An 18,473-nucleotide genomic window follows, 5' to 3' on the forward strand; every position below is an offset into this window, starting at 1 on the left:
GTCCAGAAACCCTAGCCACTGTCCCCTACATCAAAGGCATCTTGGAAATAACTGCTGGACCACTCAGATCTGTTGGCATCATGGTAGCCCACAAACCTACGAACACGCTAAAAACAGCAGCTAATGAACTTGAAAGATCCTAAACAGACAAGTAAAACTCATCCCACTTACAAAGTACGTTGCAAGAACTATAACAAGGCTACATTAGAGATGCAGAAAACTAGCCACCAGGATATATGAACATTAACTAGCCACAAAAAGACATGACCCACTCTCACTAGTATCCTTACATACAAATGAGGAAGGACACCACTTTGACTAGGATAACACATCCATCCTAGGTCAAGACAGAGACATGCACAAGAACTCCTAGAAGCATAGAATTCTAACCGGAACTCTAACAACAAACACATAGATCTTGGTAAATGGGATCCAAGTCAGTGAAAAAGAACAGGAAATGACATCATCAATCCAAGGAAACCTAAACACAAATAAAAAGCAGGCCATACCAGCAGTGCTTCACCGGAGGCTCACTGATGATGTGAGCTAGTATGGTGACGAAAACATCTGAAGATGAACCTTCCAGCTCAGCGAGCAAACCTACATCTAGAAGTATCATTTATCAATCAAGTGTCAAATGTTGCATGTTGAATTTAAGCTTGTTTATTATCACACTAAATTTAAAAACTGAAAAGCTTTTTATGAAATTGAATTGGAACTTACAGTGGATAAGAAAACTCATATCTCCCTTACAAAAGCACTGATGACAAGAATTGAACGAGGTCATAGACAAAATTTGAGCGTGTCCCTTTCTAAAATTTGTTGTGCTCTTGGACTTTCAATAACCACTTGACTTATCGCTTGCACATAGAATTTTCAATATACATCTTAGCACCCACACTTCACAGGCAAATCCGCAGTGAATGTTAACGTGAAGCTTCCTCTTGTCAATATCAAATGGGATGCTATTATTACCACCTCGTTGGTAGCAATGGTTGCAAGTGTCATATCTCCTGAGCTGGTATACATCTATGTAATTGTTCCAATGACTATTGTCTTTCGAAGTTGAACAGTCGTTTTCGCTGTATTTGTCATTGTACAAATCATGTACAAACTGTAAGAATCTCTAGATTGGTCTAGATGAGGATTATAGGAAAGTGAATAAAATGCAGCATCATAAAAGCTCTCTCCATGTTATAGGCTGAGCTCTCATGGTGAGAACATTTGCTGACACCTACAAAGCACAATATCATGTGTAAAACACACACACCTATATCATCATCATATCCTATACATCCACTAGGACTGTTCATCTACTTTTTTATAATAAGTCACTGCAGCAGCTCGTGGAAATTAAACACAATTAATAAATCTACAATTAAAAGCTAATCACAGTAATGGGAATCACAGGATGGTTAGACTGCATGTCTCAGATCAGTACTCAGTTTTAATCTTTATGTCTGTATATTCTATTAATTCATGAAATGTTATCATGAACCAGATTGACATTTATTGAAATTCCAAATAGTGAGAAGATAGTGAGCTGCCTTCATGAACCTAGCAACACCCAGAGAGCTGTTGGGAAGAGAGTTCCAGCACTTATGCCGAGCAACAGGAAAGAAAAGTGATACACTTCCAAGGATGGACAGAGGCTTGGGAAGCTTTGTTGTTTGTATGTCCTTCTACATATTAAGGTTGCAGATTGTGAATGTGCTATCAGTACTACCTGTCGTATATAAGTATAAGAAAATCAGTGTTCCATTTTGCACTGCTGTCACTTCTACTACGAATATTAATACCACTCAGAACATGGGTAAGGATAAATTAAATTAATTCTGAAAAAGAAACTGGCTGTAGGACATCGCAAAAAACAATAAAACAGCAAATAAAGTAATTTTCTCAAACTGGAAAAAAGAGCAATATTCATAAATAAAAAGCAAGAACTTATCCAAAGGATTCAAAGCAGAGGGCAGACGGAAATGGAGTACAACAAAAGTACAGCAAAACAAAAACTGTAGTAAAACAAAGTGCACTTATACACACATAGATACAGACACACACAGCTGAGGAGATATCGGTTGTGGTCAGTGTCACAAGTTGCTAGTTGTTACAGTAGCACCTCATCTGATATTGTAGCCAAGAGAAATTTTTACATCACCAAACATCACAGACAAAGTAGAACTACAGCTGAATTATACCTCACAGCTTTTAAATTTAATATTTTACCAATGGATAGAAAGAAAGAGGCACAGTCCAAGTTACAGAGACGAGAAGATCAGGCAATTGAAAAAACACTAACAATTGACATCTTTGCAAAAAGCCTTATTAAAAGGCTTAAGTATGAGCCACTGACAAAAATATAACCAAGACAGTCCAAAAGGGGGAGATGTTGTTCAACTTATCAAAGCTGAACAAAGAGTTTCATTTTCAATTCTGAAAAGTCCATTGATTGCATGGAGTAATACATTGTGCTAATTTGTCATGTTCTGTGAAGGACAGACGTTTAGGATCATTAGACAAGACAGAGATACCTGGTCACAATTTTAATCCACCAGAACTCATCGTCATTGGTAGATAATCAGCAATAGCCTCTAAAAATGTAAAGATTGGACAAATATTTGATTTTCTTTCCCCACCGAGTACAGCACCTTTCTGAACAGTATGAGATCACGTCGACCATTTGACGTAGTTAATGAGAAAATGTTAGTTAGACAGATCCATTCACCCCAGTCTTCCCGGAGCATCATGAGCCTAAAATAGTGATGTGCGTTTCCCCATTGCGGACAACATCTGATAACACACACAGTAAATAAAGAGGTGACTACCTGAATGACAGAAAAGATGATGGGTTTACGTCTCTTTCCAAAGGTGAAGCCTTGTGCAAACATCAATATATTATCCTACCTATTCCTATTTATAACTAACTAGGTGCAAGCTCTCATAATTCTAAGGCATATTACATACAGAAATATACATGACCCATCAATTTAATACAAGGATCCCTTTCCATGTTATTTTTGTTAATAAGAGTCACTAGGATGAGGGACTAGAGCTCTGCAGCATCCATTTAAGGTCAATACTTGAGGGAGAACAGAAAACTGAAGACTATGCAGATGTGGTTAGCTGAAACAGATATAGCATTGTTGAATATTCAAACTTAAACCTATCATCATGTGAAAATACTTAAAAGTTGGAGGAAAGTGCACTGGTCTCAGCAAACTATAGAAGGAACTTAGACAAACAAACATAAAGGACGCATCTAAATGGTTCAGTCCAATATTTTTCTTGGGTTTCAGAAATTACATTACCCTGTTATAATACGCAGTCAATTTTATTTAAATTGAATGTCCCAGCTTCTGAGCCAGGAGGCCCAGGTTCACTTCCAACCTAGTCCAGAGACCTATAATATCTCAGATTAGAACATCTGAAGGCCAGGGTGCAAGTTGCTAAAGTACTGAACAAATTAAGTTACTGACCTATTTTTCCAATCAACCTCTGAAGCAGGTGGTGAACCAGTCAGCACAGACTCAATGGGCCAAACGGCCTCTCTTCCTGCACTGTAGGGAGCACATGATACTAGGTCAGGAATGTTTAACCCAAAGGATATGGCCACATGCCAGGGATCCTGGAATGGAGGCTCAGGTGGAGCAATAGTACTGATGTATTGTGTCAAAAAGCTCATTTCTGCACTGGAAACATGATAACTTTTTAATAAAGTCCTGGAAATCTATCAGTGTGGTGAGCTAGGAAACAAGATGGTGCATGGAGGAGAATTAAAGCTTTTTTTCTCCATATCACAGAGACAAGGGAAGAGAATAACGAGCCCAAGTCTAAATATTCCATTGTGTGGATTGTCAATCCCCCCCCCCCCCTCCCCACCCCCTGCCCTGCCCCACCACCTGTGTTACAGACAACCAAATCCCATCCTATCACCCCTTTGCTTTTATTTGCAAAAGAAACAATATGACATTTACAAAATATGGTCTGAGTAATTGCAGAAATAAACTCCTAATGCCAACTTAATATCTCCTGCAGCCACAGCCTATGATTGATTCCTGAAGAGCACGAACAGTTGAGTGCCAATTCGCCAAAGGTTTTTATTATGTAGACCAGCTCCCATCCAGACTGGTTTCATAGGAGACTGATAGCTAGCACAGTGGAAGTATTCATCCAAGATGGAGGCAAATTCACCTTATCTTCAAATACAACTTATGCATTTTTCATGATGTGCTACAACAGACACTGCAGCATTGTTTTTATATAAGCCCTCGCCCCACCATTGTAAAGTGAGGTCTCCACTAAATTTTTTCATGCAACATTTGGTGTTGTTTCCTCCTCCCACCAGAGCATCTCAACTTCACAACAACGGTAGATATTTATTAATAGTCAATCGAAAATAATTAGATGTGAAGGGGAAAAAATACATAATCCAAAATATCAAAATCGAGTGCAGTTGTTTCCACTGGTGGGACTCTCTTCCTCCAGTTCTATAGTTAAATGGAAATCCAGGATTAGTGAGAGGTTCACACCAGAAACAGGCTTTATACCATTTCAAGAACAGTAGCCACTTCCCGGAACTGCTTCGATAGATTCTGTGAAAAGCCAGAAATAAAGTTATTTGGAGGACAATACCAGGCTGCTTCAAACAAAACTTGTTGTTGGGATCAATTTGTTCAGTGACTTGTCAGTCAAATAATTCTTTACCTGTCCAACGTTTGGCTTGGGCAAACCTTTAGCTTGACAGAGAATTTACAGCAGACATGCCTCAGTTTGTCACTGCTCCACACAAGCTTCCAAGTTTCCTCATTCTTTCATGGGAAAATAGTGTTGCTCGATTTCCAAACCGAACTATTCTACCTCAGTGGCTTGCCTAGAGTCGGTCAATCACACTACTGCGGATTTGGAGTCATATCAAGGCCAAAGGGGGTAAGGATGGGAGATTTCCTTCCCATTGGTGAATTGGAGGGGTTATAGTCACAGTCACCATTACTGCCTTACATAATTGAAAGAAAGGAAACTAAGAATGGAATTTAAAGTGTGCGGTGGTGGAATTTGAACCCATATCCTCAGAGAATTAGCTTTAGGTTACTTGTCCAACGATATGATCAATTCACCAACATCTTCTCTTTAATCTAACCACTACATGCCATATCCCCTTCTCACTCATGTATTTGTTCAACCATGTTGTCACCTTGGAAAAAAACCTCACTCTCTACTCACATTTAGTGGTTTGTAGTGGGTACAGTGGCATGGTGGTTATAAAATGGAACCAGAAATCCAGAGAGCTGCACCAGTAATCTGAATGAATAGGAGTTCAAACCCCAATGTGGGAATCTGAATTGATTTCACTTTACTAAAATACACTTGGACTAAAAAGCATGTATCTGTAATGGTGATGTTGAATCTGGCAGATTATTAAATACCCATCTGGTTCCAGAAGGTCATTTAGTGAAGGAAATCAGTTCGCTTACTCTGGTTTGCATAACTCCAGGCCTACTACAAAGTGGCTGACTGATAACTGCTTTACGAAAAGGCACCTCCTCAAAAGTCAATTGGAGATGGGCAAAAATTGCTGGCCTAGCCAGTAACATCCAGATCCTGGGAATGAATAAACCTTTTTAAAAAACTAGACATTAAATAAGAACAAAATGTCTTTGGACTGGTTACCTTCAAGGATGATTCAGCTGTATTCAGCTCAGTGGAGTAGCAGTGACAGGCAAGAGTACAACATCCTTTATCCACCTCCCTTCAGAGTTCAAACATGACAACTTGTGTGTCATGAAGCAAAATCTGACATTGAGCCATATAAAGCATTACTAAATATGATGACCCAAAAACAAAAGGAAAAAAGGGCTTGGTAAAAGAGCCAGGAGCACCTCCCGGGCTAGAAGAGAGTTACAGAGATCAAGGAAGGGAATTCCAGAGTGTTGGACTGAGGATAGTGCAGGCATGGTTACTAAAGGCGGAACAATTAAAACAGATGGGAAGAATGGGAAGTGTGTGTGGATATTTCTGTTGTATTATTGGAGTTGATTCCAGAGATATAGCAGGGCAAGAACATATTTGAAAAGGAGAATGAAAATTTTAAATCAATGCTTAACTAGAAGCCAATACAGGTCAGCAAGCATTGGGATGAACAGGACTTGGTGAGAGTAAAGTCATGGGTATCAGTTTTACATGATCTCCAGTTTGAAGAGGGTATAATGTGGGAGACACTAAGAGTGCATTGGAATAAATAAGTCAATAGGAAACAAAGGAATTGAGGAAAGTTTCAGAAAAGGGGATAAAGGCAGGATTGGTGTTATAGGAGATGGCAATAGATGGTCTTAGTGATGGTAAGAATATGGTTAAACTCACCTGGAGATAAAGTTATATTAAGATCACAAGTAGGTTTTCAAAATATTACTTTCTCACAGCAAGAGCTCCTAGTTTCCCAGAATTAAACAAAAAACTTTGTGTGCAATTTTATTTGTGCATGTTTTGAAAAGAAAAAAAAACACCCTAGGTTACTGACCTGAAATTGAGGGATTGTCATTTCAAATGACCTGCTAATGATTTCTCCTGAGGGATTGGCTACTTTCAGCATCATGGTCACATAGGGGTGATTTAGAGATCTGCAATTATCGGAACTGACTGCCATTCCCAGTTTCCATTCCAAATCAACAAGCTTGCAAGAAAAGAGAGAAAGATATGCATTATACTTTTACAAACATCATAGCATTGTGCACGTATTGAATATCCTGATAAAGTGCAGTTTAGGATTGGTCTGGTCTGTTCCTGTACATTTTCTGCTGAAAATGTGTTGCTGGAAAAGCGCAGGTCAGGCAGCATCCAGCGAACAGGATAATCGACGTTTCAGGCACAAGCCCTTCTTCAGGAGCCCTCCTGAAGAAGGGCTTATGCCCGAAACGTCGATTCTCCTGTTCGCTGGATGCTGCCTGACCTGCTGCGTTTTTCCAGCAACACATTTTCAGCTCTGATCTCCAGCATCTGCAGACCTCACTTTCTCCTGTACATTTTCTCTCAGTCTCCCTCTGAATGCATCCACAGAATTTTCAAAGTTAACCAGACCTCAGCAACTAGAATAATAAGCAATAAATTCAAAGTTTGGGTGAAGATTTGTAGCTCGGGTGCTCGTTGTTGTGGTTCTGTTCGCCGAGCTGGAAATTTTTGTTGCAAACGTTTCGTCCCCTGTCTAGGTGACATCCTCAGTGCTTGGGAGCCTCCTGTGAAGCGCTTCTGTGGTGTTTCCTCTGGCATTTATAGTGGCCTGTCCCTGCCACTTCCGGTTGTCAGTTTCAGCTGTCCACTGTAGTGGCCGGTATATTGGGTCCAAGTCGATGTGTTTGTTGATGGAGTTTGTGGATGAGTGCCATGCTTCTAGGAATTCCCTGGCTGTTCTTTGTTTGGCTTGCCCTATAATGGTAGTGTTGTCCCAGTCGAATTAATGTTTAAAACTAAATGTAAGTTAGTGACATGTCAAAAGGGGTAATGAAAAGTCCCAAATGAACATTAGTATTGTACTTCTTCTAGAGACTTAATATCATTGCCAAAACTGCAAGAGCATTGACTGGTTACCTTCAGACTCTAACGTAGTGACACCTGTTCTAAACTCCAAGATACGCAAAAGAACAAAAGCTGGTGCTGTACACCTCTGAAGTAACAAAACGGGTTAAATAGCAAGATTATGGATGCAAACTTACACCTTCAAGCTTCAAAGTAAAAGTGCACACACTGGGCCATCTCACCTGTCCCACAGTGAGCATGTGCTTGGCATCTTCTGGTGTTGCAATTAGTTTGCCCTGTTCAGTCCACACATGTCGAACAACTTGAAGCATTTGCTTAGACCACTTACTGCTGCTATCTGCAAGCTTTGCAATGAGTTCTTCAGCGGACATGTTACTCTGTGCAGCTGACCTGCCAAGAGAGAAAACAGCGGGTAGGTTTGCAGGCACCTCACTTTCCCTCAGTGCTCATTAATCAATGCTAAAGTACAAAAAGACAGAGGCTAACAGGCAATTGTCATTGGCTGGAGCGAGTTTGCACTTCACATACATTAAAACATGAACAGCATTTTTCCCTAGTTTTATATAAAAAAAGGACAGATGATCTCTAATGAATGCAAAAGGAAATTCCAGAAAACCTCATTTGCACCAGACAGGGGTTAGAATGTGTAGCTTGGTACATCAGGAACTAGTTGAGCTGAATAGCATACGTACATTCAAGGGGATAAACACACGAGGAAGAAAGCAATTGAAGCATATGTTGATGGCATTAGATGAAGTGTGGGGAGTGTGGGCGGCACGGTGGCTAGCACTACTGCCTCACAGCGCCAGAGACCTGGGTTCAATTCCTGCCTCAGGCGACTGACTGTGTGGAGTTTGCACATTCTCCCAGTGTCTGCTTGGGTATCCTCCCACAGTCCAAAAGTGTGCAGGTTAGGTGAATTGGTCATGCTAAACTGCCCGTAGTGTTAGGTGAAGGGGTAAATATAGGGGAGTGGGTATGGGTGGGTTGCGCTTCGGTGGGTCGGTGTGGACTTGTTGGGCCGAAGGGCCTGTTTCCACACTGTAAGTAGCCTATTAAAAGGAGGCTTGTGTAAAGTATAAACTTATTGTGCTGACTGACCTGTTGTGCATTGCAAATGCTTTTAAAAATGATATATCAAAGCAGCACAATAAAGATAATTTTTTATTGCATGATCCCACATAAAGCATCACCCTTTTTCTTGCTGGTGTTGCCGCTGAACATCATGGAGGAGAATTCCAACTACCATATTGTACAGTATCAGGTAGGTACTGAAACTGGTACTAGAGCAGACAGTGGAAGGAAATGAGGGAGAACACTCAGTTGTGCTAAAGTAAAAAATCACAACACCGTGGGGCAGGGCCACGGACCCAGGGTTGATTCCAGCCTCAGGTGACTGTCTATGTGGAGTTTGCACATTCTCCCCGTGTCTGCATGGGTTTCCTCCGGGTGGCCCAGTTTCCTCCCGCAACCCAAAGATATGGAGGTTAGGGAATTGGCCATGCTAAATTGCCCATAGTGTTAGGTGCGTTAGTCTGGGGTAAATATAGGGTAGGGGAATGGGTCTGGCTGGGTTACTCTTCAGAAGTGAAAATGTGTTGCTGGAAAAGCGCAGGTCAGGCAGCATCCAAGCAGCAGGAGAATCGACTTTTCGGGCATGAGCCTTTTTCTTACTCTTCAGAGGGTCAATGTGAACTTGTTGGACTGAAGGGTTTGTTTCCATACTGTAGGAAATCTAATCTAAAATAAAAAAAGGTTATAGTCCAACAGATTTATTTGGAATTATAAGCTTTCAGAACACTGCTCCTCATAAGTGACAAATGACCAGTGCTCCGAAAGCTTGTATTTCCAAATAAACCTGTTGGACTATAACTTGGTGTTGTGATTTTTGGCATTAGTACTGGGGTGGACAAAGTAGGACATCTAAGAATTGCAGTAAGACAGGTGGAAAGGAGCTAGTGATGTAGTACAGGAGAATGGATGGAAACAGGTCATTGACTGGATCCAATCTATGGACTGTAACTGATCTACAGTCACAGCTTTATCCTGGGAAACTCACTAGGACACACAGTCTGTTACCCCAGTCCATGTTTACAATCATGATTTCAACTACAAAGCTCAGTTGAATACTTCACATTTCCCCATGGAGCTAGCAATTTTGTAAACTTTCTTACACCAAAATGTAGCTCAAAACAAATGAGACTTGGGGGCCAGATTTTCCTGAAGCAAGGCATATTGCAACATGTCTTGTGCATTTTAGATTTTAAAATTCTACAACCAATGTTAAGGGAAGTTCAACACATAGAAGACATAGGAAGAACAACAATGGTAAATTATGGGTATAGGACAAGTTAAATTCAGACTGAGGGGTGCTCATTCACTCCACATGCATCCTTGCTCCTCTTCTCCCAATTAGAGAAGAGTTCAAAAGTCTCCTGATGTTTCACACATCACTATACTGCATCTGGAAGTGCAGGCTGGCTCCAGAGATAGTTAACAACTGTGTCCAGGTAGCCCCACTCCAGCAACATATTAACTCTGTGGCAGTTGCAGTTAAAAGCAGAAGTAAAGTGAACTAGTCTAAATAAAAGTGTTTTCAAAATAAAGGACAGTGATTTCTAAACTAAGAACAGTGACTTGGGTCTAATTACTTCGATTATTTGTTTACACCCAAGTTGATAATTGATTTAGATGATCTTAGCGTTTCCTTTACATTAAAATTTCATGGTTATGTCTCTAATAAAGTAATGCCAATTCTAACACAACCTGAACACCGTGTCACCAAAAACCATTATTAAAATCCATCTAGTTTAATTGCAGAGTTTAGGGAAGAAAATCTACCATCCTTACCTGGTCTGGCCTCAGACTCAGACCCATAATGTGGTTAATTATTAACAGTCTTCTGAAATGGCTAAGCAAGCCACTCGGTTGATTGAAAAGAGGGCCCACTATCAGAATCTTCAGAGAAAGCAATTCGGGTAACAACAGATATTGCAACTTCCACGTATGTGGAATAAAATTCCAAAAAAAAAAGCCTGAAAACTGAATGCATGTTAAAAACACTTTAATCCACATGCATAGCTCCTTGGGCAATATTAAAATGGGACTGGGGCAGAATGTTTTGACTCACTTAAATGCAGACAAAATAGGCGTAAAAATGGTGGCCAGAAGAGAATCATGGCCGAGTGCTACTCTTGGTTGTTTAGGTTGTTTCAGTGCTAATCACTGTCCCCCTCCCCCACCCACCATATCTTTAAACGGAGATCTGTCTCTTGATCAGCTTTTAATATTATTGATAGCTATTCTTATCCCAGAGCAGTGTTTTTGATCAGAAAGACTGTGCTAACCCTGAGTTTTTGAGCAAAGTGTGGTGTTTGTTTTAGGTGTTTTCTGGGTCTGTAGATTGTTAAATGGGCAGAAATGGCTTTTAGTAGGGTGCTATGCTCTTCCTGTCAGATGTGGGAGATCAAGGAGAATTTGAACATTTCTGGAGACTATCTGCAAGAAATGTGTTTGGTTGTGAATTCTATCAAGCAGCATGGATTGACCAGAGCAATATTAAGAGGTAATGAGGAGTTTAAGAGCAAGGGGGTGTGATGGATGGCAGTTTCAGGAAGGTGCAGGTACTGCAGAAACAGGTCAGGTAGATGGGTGATGGTATGAGAGGTAGCCAGTTAGTGTAGAAGTCTTCTGTGGCTATCCCTATCCCAAACAGGTATGCCATTTTGGATAGTGCAAATTAAGGAGAATGGCCTCTCGGGAGTATATCTCTGACAGCCAGGTCTCTGATAAACTGACTGGCTCAACTGTAACGAGGGGTATGTCAGGTTCAAATGCTTGATTGTGACAGAGGACTCTGTAGTCAGGGGCACAAACAAATGTTGCTAAAGCCAACAGTGAGACACCAGAATGGTCTGTGGCCTCCCTGGTGCTGGGGTCAAGAATATATTGGACCACGTCAGAATATTTTGAAAGGGGAGATTGACCAGAGGCTGTTTAACATGTTGGTGTCAACGATATAGGTAGAGGAAGGGAAAGGTTTTGCAGAGAGATTATAGGAAGTTAGGCAAGAGGTTAAAAAGTAGGTCCTCGAAGGTAGTATTACCTCAATGACTCCTGGTGCCATGTGCAAGTCAGAGTGGGAATAGGAAGATAGGGTAGATGAATGTGTGGCTAATGAGCTAGTGCAGGGGGCAAGGATTCACATTTTTGGATCATTAGGTTCCCTCTAGGGATCAAAGTGACCCGTACAGGAGAGAGAGCTTGTAGCTGAATGGGAAGGGGACCAAATCCTTGCAAAGAAATTCACTAGTGCTACCCAGGAGACTTGCTAGCACTACTCAGGAGGATTTAAACTAAGTGAAGGGATAGGGCGATAGTGAACTAAAAAAAGGCCGAGGCTGGTACAGTAGATAAATGGGAGCAAGTTAATAGTCAAGGCAGGCAAAAGCATTTCAGAGAATGAGGTAAGACCGCTAAATTAGATGGCAGTTACTTCAATGCAAGGCAAATGAATTTAGGGTATGGTTGGGAGTATGGGAATGAAAATATCATAGCTATTAAACAAATGTGGCTCAGGGAGAGGCAGGAGTGGCAGCTTAATGTTCCAGGATATAGATCCTAGAGAAAAAGGAGAGAAAGGGAGGCAGAGGTGAATGGCATTTCTGGTTGGGTGTGGGGTGGAGTTGTGAATAAAGAGATGCTGTTTCTGATTAAGGATAACATTACGGTTTTACCTAGAAGTATACTCCTGGGAAATTGTCCAGTGAAGTTATGTAGAAATAAGAAAGGGATGATCACCTTATTGGGATGTACTGTAGCATCACCGCTCACAGAAACAGTCTGTTCCTGTTAGTGCGAAGGAAGAGCAAGGCTGGTAGGTGTAGGGAATGCAGGATGACTAGAAAATTGAGGCTTGAGTCAAGAAACAAAAAAAAAAGTGGTACCATATGTCAGGCATAGACAGCTGGAATCAAATGAATCCCTACAAGGGTTTAAAAGGAGTAGAAGTATACTTAAGGAAATTAGGAGGGCAAAAAAGGAGAAATGGGAAAGCTTTAGCAAGTAGGGTTAAGGAGAATCCAAAGACATTCTACAAATACATCAAGGATGAAGGAGTAACTAGGGAAGAGAATAGAGCCCTTTAAAGATCAAAAGGCAGTGTGTGTGTGGAACCACAGGAGATACTAAATGAATATTTTGCCTCTGCATTTACTGTGGAGAAGAACATGAAAGCTAGGGAACTTGGAAAAATAATGATGCTTTGAAAAGAGTTCATATCACAGAAGAGGTGGTGCTGGACGTTTTAAAATGTATAAAATGTAGATAAATCCCCAGGACCTGATCAGGTGTTTCCCAGAACTTTGTGGGAAGCTAGGGATGCTGGGCCCTTGCTGAAATATTTGTATTATCGAAAACCACAAGTGAGGTGCCAGAAGACAAGTTGGATAAAGTCATGTCAGTACTTAAGAAAGATTGCAAGGAAAAGCCAGGGAACAATAGACCAGTGAGCCTGATGTCACTGGTGTGAAAAGTGTTGGAGAGAATCCTGAGGGACAGGATTTACATGTATTTGGATAGGCAAGGACTGATTAGGGATAGTCAATATGGCTTTGTGTAGGGCAAATCTTGTCTCACAAACTTGGCTGAGATTTCTGAAGAGGTGACAAAAAAAAGAGGAAGGCAGAGTGGTTGATGTTGTCTACATGGGCTGCAAAGCATTCAACCAGGTTTTGCAAGAGTCCAAAATTATAGGGCATATGTTTAAGATTAGAGGGGGCAAGATTTTTTTAAAAAAGGCCCAAGGGGTAACTTTTTCACAAAGATGGTGGTGCATGTGTGGAGCGAGCTGCCATGGAAGTGGTGGAGGCTGGTACAATTACAACATTTAAAAAAGCATCTGGATTGGTATAAGAAGAGGAAGGATTTAGAGGGATATGGGCCAAAGCTGGCAAATGGGAATAGGTCAGAATGGGATGTCTGATTGGCATGGACAGACTGGACTGAAGGGGCAGTTTCCAAGCTGTATGACTGACTATAACTAACTAGGAGAATTTCAGTCATATATAAATAAATATCTAGATTGGTCAGAAAAGAAAAACACTTACTGCTACTTCCTGAAAGAGGCAGAAAATTTTGCTTGCACAGAATTTAGCAGTGATAACAGAATAAAATTAAACTGATCTTGTTTTGATCTTAAAGCCATAGTGCATACAGTTTATATCCAGAAAAAGAGACAGCTTACAATGGAAGTTTTCAAATTTTTACTCTTCGGATATTTGAGTCAGTTGTTAAGCATTTTTTCTAAGCATTCTAATATTGACTTTTAAAGTTTACAACCTGAATATTCAAATATGTCATAGACTCATTTCAAAACATGGAAGCAGAGAAACAGCAGACATTTTAATTTTTGCTACCTGAAAAACAAGGAGATAACGTGAACCAGCTCCTTGGTAGCTTCTAAATCCAGTTCAACACCAGCAGCTTGAAGTCTCTATTGCGCAAGGTTCAAATAAAACAATATATGAACAGGGCAAAAACAAACGCAAATGAAGTGGCTAAGTGAGTATTTAACTAAAATTTCATTAAATTCAACAACTTACTTCAACCATTTCAAGTGTATTCACACCAGGGATTTTGCATTGTAGGTATAGCATGATCTGCTGGCACTATTACAAATTAAACAAACATATTATAATATGGATATTAAAAAATTTTTTAAAAAAACACAAAACTAGTGTCCATGCTGCATTGATTACAGTCAATTGATCAGATTTTTAAAAAGGTACTTATCTAAACATGTTCTTATAATTAAATTATGTTCCCCCTCATTTGTCCAAATTCCTTCAGTGACTGCATTTCCTTTCATAAATAGTAGCTCTAATTGTTACACCTGTCTTCTCCTCCAAAACAATATTCTAATCTACGTTTTGCTGCAAACAATTAATAGGAGAGGTCAGAACAAGGAGAAATTAAATCTAACCTAAAAATCAGAGTTACACTGCAAGGTAGAAAAGGAGAGTGCGTTGGCGTTAATTAAGGATAGCATTGCAGTAGTGGAGAAAGAAAATCCCAGAGGGCTCAAGGACAGATCTATTTGGCTAGAGGCAAGGAATGCAATTACATTGTTTAAAGGAGTCCATAGGCTAATAATAACGTGGAGGAACAAACATGCAAGGAAATTACATAATATTGGAAGCAATGGCCCAGTGGTATTGTCGTGAGACTATTAATCCAGAGAAGAGACTGTGGTGCTGGAAAAGTACAGCAGGTCAGGCATCATCTGAGGAGCAGGAGAATCAACGTTTCGGGCATAAGCCCTTCATCAGGAATCCTTAATCATTAATCCAGAGACCCAGACAATATTCTGGGGACCCAGGTCCAAACATGGCAGATGGTGGAATTTGAGCACAAAACTCTGAAATTAAGAGTCTAATAATGACTATGGAACCATTGTCAGAAAAACCTAGCTGGTTCACTAATGGCCTTTAGGGAAGCAAACAATTATACTTATCTGGTCTGGCCTACATGCAGGTCCAAGACCCATAGTGATGTGTTTGAGTCTCAACTATCCTGAGCAGTTAGGAATGGGCAATGAGTGTTGGCCTAAATGCCTACATCCCATGTTGGAACTGTAGAGGTTATAATGGGAGATGTTAACTACCCAAATTAAATTGAGATACTGGTAGTATAAAAAGGGCAGAGGGGTCCAAGTGTCTCGGGATTGTGTTAAGGAGAATTTTCTACAGCAATGTGCCCAACCTGAAACAGGAAGCATCGCTAGACTTGGTTCTTCGGAACAAGGCTGAGCAGTGATCATTATTCTTTTCTACCTATTGATACAATGAACAATCAATCTGGGGATAACTAATTAATTGGCGGAAGAGCTGACTTCAGTGGGACAAGAATGAAGCTGGACTGGATAGCCTGAATATAGAAAGTTAAAAAAAAATGGAAAATAGAGCCAAGAGATGGAAAGATGGATTACGAAGAGACTGGTAGCTAACGTAAAATAGAACCGCAAATTATTTTTTAGACAGTGGAAGGAGTTGTAGAACCAGTAAATCAAAAAAGGGGATATACACATGAAAGGGGAGGCATGGTTGAGGTGTGAAATAAATGCTTTGCATCTGTCATTACTATTACCCAGGCCAGGGTGACAGAGGACAAAGTTCAGTCACTAGAAGCATTTAAATTTGAGAGGAGATCACGTTGGATAAAGCTGACAAAACACTGGGACCAAATGAGAAGCATCCAAGAATACCAAAGCAAGACTGAGAATGGAAAGTGTGGAGGTACTGGTCATAAGTTTGCAGTCTTCCATAGACTCAGTAGGAGTGACAGAAGACAGAATTATAAGCATTACACCCTCTTTTGAAGAAGACTGTAAGAATAAGTCCAGCAATTACAAACCAATGGCTCCAACACTGATGGAGGTGAAATTTCCAAAACCAATATTGGGATGGAATTAGTCACATAGAGGAGTTAATTAAGGAAAATGTTTTATTTTATACAAAGAATAACAGTGAGGGCTGATGATGGTAATATTGCAGATGTGGTGTACACAGACTTCCAAAGGATAGAGAGAATGAGGAATGCAGATGCTGGACATCAGTTGAAAAATGTGGTGCTGGAGAGCAGAGCCAGTCAGGCAGCATCTGAGGAGTGGGAGAATCGACGTTTCAGGAATAAACCCTTCAAGAATGTGAGGAATATATGAGGGCTTATGCCTGAAACGCCGATTCTCCTGCTCCTCAGATGCTGCCTGACCAACTATGCTTTTCCAGCACCACACTTTTCAATTCCACAAGATGGAGCTTGACACAGTAACATTAACAGACTTGAGTGCAAAACCAGAGCTCATGGAATAAAAGAGACAATATCACCGTGAATACAAAGTTGGCTAAGTGATAGGAAACAGTTAGAAGTGATTAATGGGTACTTGTCACGCTTGTGGATGGTTTGTACTTGAGTCCTTCAAGGATTGAGATTTGGACCCTTGCTATTCCTGATGAAAATTAAAAATCTAGAACTTGGGGTCTGGGAACAATTTTAAAGGCTGTAGACGATTCAGAACTTGGAAGCATTGTAAACTATAAGGAGGACATTATAGGATTACAAAAAAAAACTGCTGGTGAGTAGGTAGTTAGGTGGCAAATGAAGTTCAATGCAAAGAAATGAGAGATGATACCTTTTGGTGAGAAGAATATGGAAAGACAGTATAAAATAAAGGATACTAACTTAAAGGGCATGCAGGTGCAGAGACACCTGTGTGTGTATATGTACACAAATCATTAAAGATGGCAGGACAGTGGAGAACCAGTTTATCAAGTATTCAGTTTTCTGGAGTTAAGTAAGGAGGACAGAGTACAAGAGCATGGAGGTTATGTACAAGACACTTAGAATATGGTGTACACTTCTGGATGGGGGTGGGGGCACAGGAATGGCAATGCAAGTGGCAGGATGCAGAAGAGGATCCAGGGGTAAAAATCTTCACTTACATGGAGAATTAGAAATGGTTTATTGGAGAGAAGGCTAAGAGAAGAATTGATAGAAGTAGTTAAATTGTCAGAGAGAGAGACTCACTGAAAAGTTAAATCATGATGGTCTGGACAGAAATGGACAGGAAAAAACTATTCCTGCTCATAAAATGATCAAGAAAGAGATGGTACAGATTCAAAAGTGTTTTGTGATAGAAACAAATGCATTGAGAGAAAGCTTTTTCCAAAATGTAGCTGGGGCATATAATAGAATGCAGTTCAGGCAGGTTCAATTAAGGAATTCAAGAGGGCATAGATTTTGTTCAAATAATCATCCAATGTGCAGAATTACAAAATAGCATTAAATCATAATATGCAGTTGGAGAGCCAGTGCAGACACAAATGGCTGAATAGCATCCCACTGCACAAGAACAGTTCTCTGATTCGCTGTCAGTTATCAGATTCTTTGACAGGTCTCTGTCAAAAACTCAAGGTTACCAGAGTTGTGGGACATGATTTTCCACCTTTGGGACATGACAAAAACGTTTAAAAAAGTGTTTACATATATGCACACACCACTGTTGGAAGAAATTTAATTTTCACAATTAACAGGGCACTGCACATTCAGTAGTGGAATGTTACACAAGCTTGGGTACTATAAATCCTGATTTTTAAAAAATCATATGTATTGAAAGCTAGTTAAATTTATCTATATCTGCATTCTCTCACAACAAAATAAAAAATGGTTTCACAGGGCATTTCATCTTCACAGCAAATCTCTCACCTCATGCGTTATATGAACTTTTCACTTAACTCTTACTTACCACCTCCGCAAACAAATCTTGGGGTAGTTTGCTAACGCTTTCGACAACATTATCAAAACCTGCAAATGAAATGACAAACAAAAAACTTCTTGAGCATTGCACTGGTACCAAAAGTAGTGACCCAGTATTCATAAAAACCGAAAGAACCGCGGATGCTGTAAATCGGAAACAAAAACCGCTGTGAAAACTCAGATCTGACAGCATCGGTGGAAGAAAAGCAGAGTTAACGTTTCGGGTCCAATGACCCTCCTTCAGAACACAAGAATGACTTCATTTCGAATTTATGCTCGTATTAAGCAACAGTAACAGTTCACGATCACTCAGACCTATACTACCCTTTGCATGCACCGTGGTATATAGCTACACTCACCAGCCCAGGCTGTACCCTGTTGGGTTTGTGGATCTGCCATGTCCAGTGGTAGCACTTCCGCCCCTCTCAGCTGAGGCCCCGCCCCCTCAATGTATCCGCGTTCCAAGTGAAAGTCGCAACGTTCCATTGGACAACGTGGGATCGGCGCGCGGTGATTGGTTGCTCTGATTTCAACCCTGCCCTCTGACCGCATGTACCAACAGCAATGCTAAGGGAGCCACACATTTTATATCAAGCCTTGCATTCTCCTTAATTAGAACCCATAGTGTCATT

At 40.4% G+C, this 18,473-nt stretch overlaps 1 protein-coding gene across 1 annotated transcript; it reads right to left on the bottom strand.

Moving 5' to 3' along the window:
• Positions 1-2,192: 2,192 nt before the first annotated feature.
• Positions 2,193-18,393, bottom strand: commd6 (COMM domain containing 6). Its single transcript, XM_043691393.1, has 7 exons — positions 18,201-18,393; positions 17,831-17,889; positions 14,130-14,195; positions 13,944-14,020; positions 7,749-7,917; positions 6,515-6,667; positions 2,193-4,592 (listed from the first exon to the last, which is right to left on the bottom strand). The coding sequence occupies exons 1-7, from the start codon at positions 18,391-18,393 to the stop codon at positions 4,542-4,544; spliced, it is 768 nt and encodes a 255-aa protein (XP_043547328.1). The 3' UTR covers positions 2,193-4,541.
• Between the last annotated feature and the right edge of the window lie 80 nt (positions 18,394-18,473).

Source organism: Chiloscyllium plagiosum, chromosome 6 (genome assembly GCF_004010195.1).
Source record: "Chiloscyllium plagiosum isolate BGI_BamShark_2017 chromosome 6, ASM401019v2, whole genome shotgun sequence".
NCBI lineage: Eukaryota > Metazoa > Chordata > Chondrichthyes > Orectolobiformes > Hemiscylliidae > Chiloscyllium > Chiloscyllium plagiosum.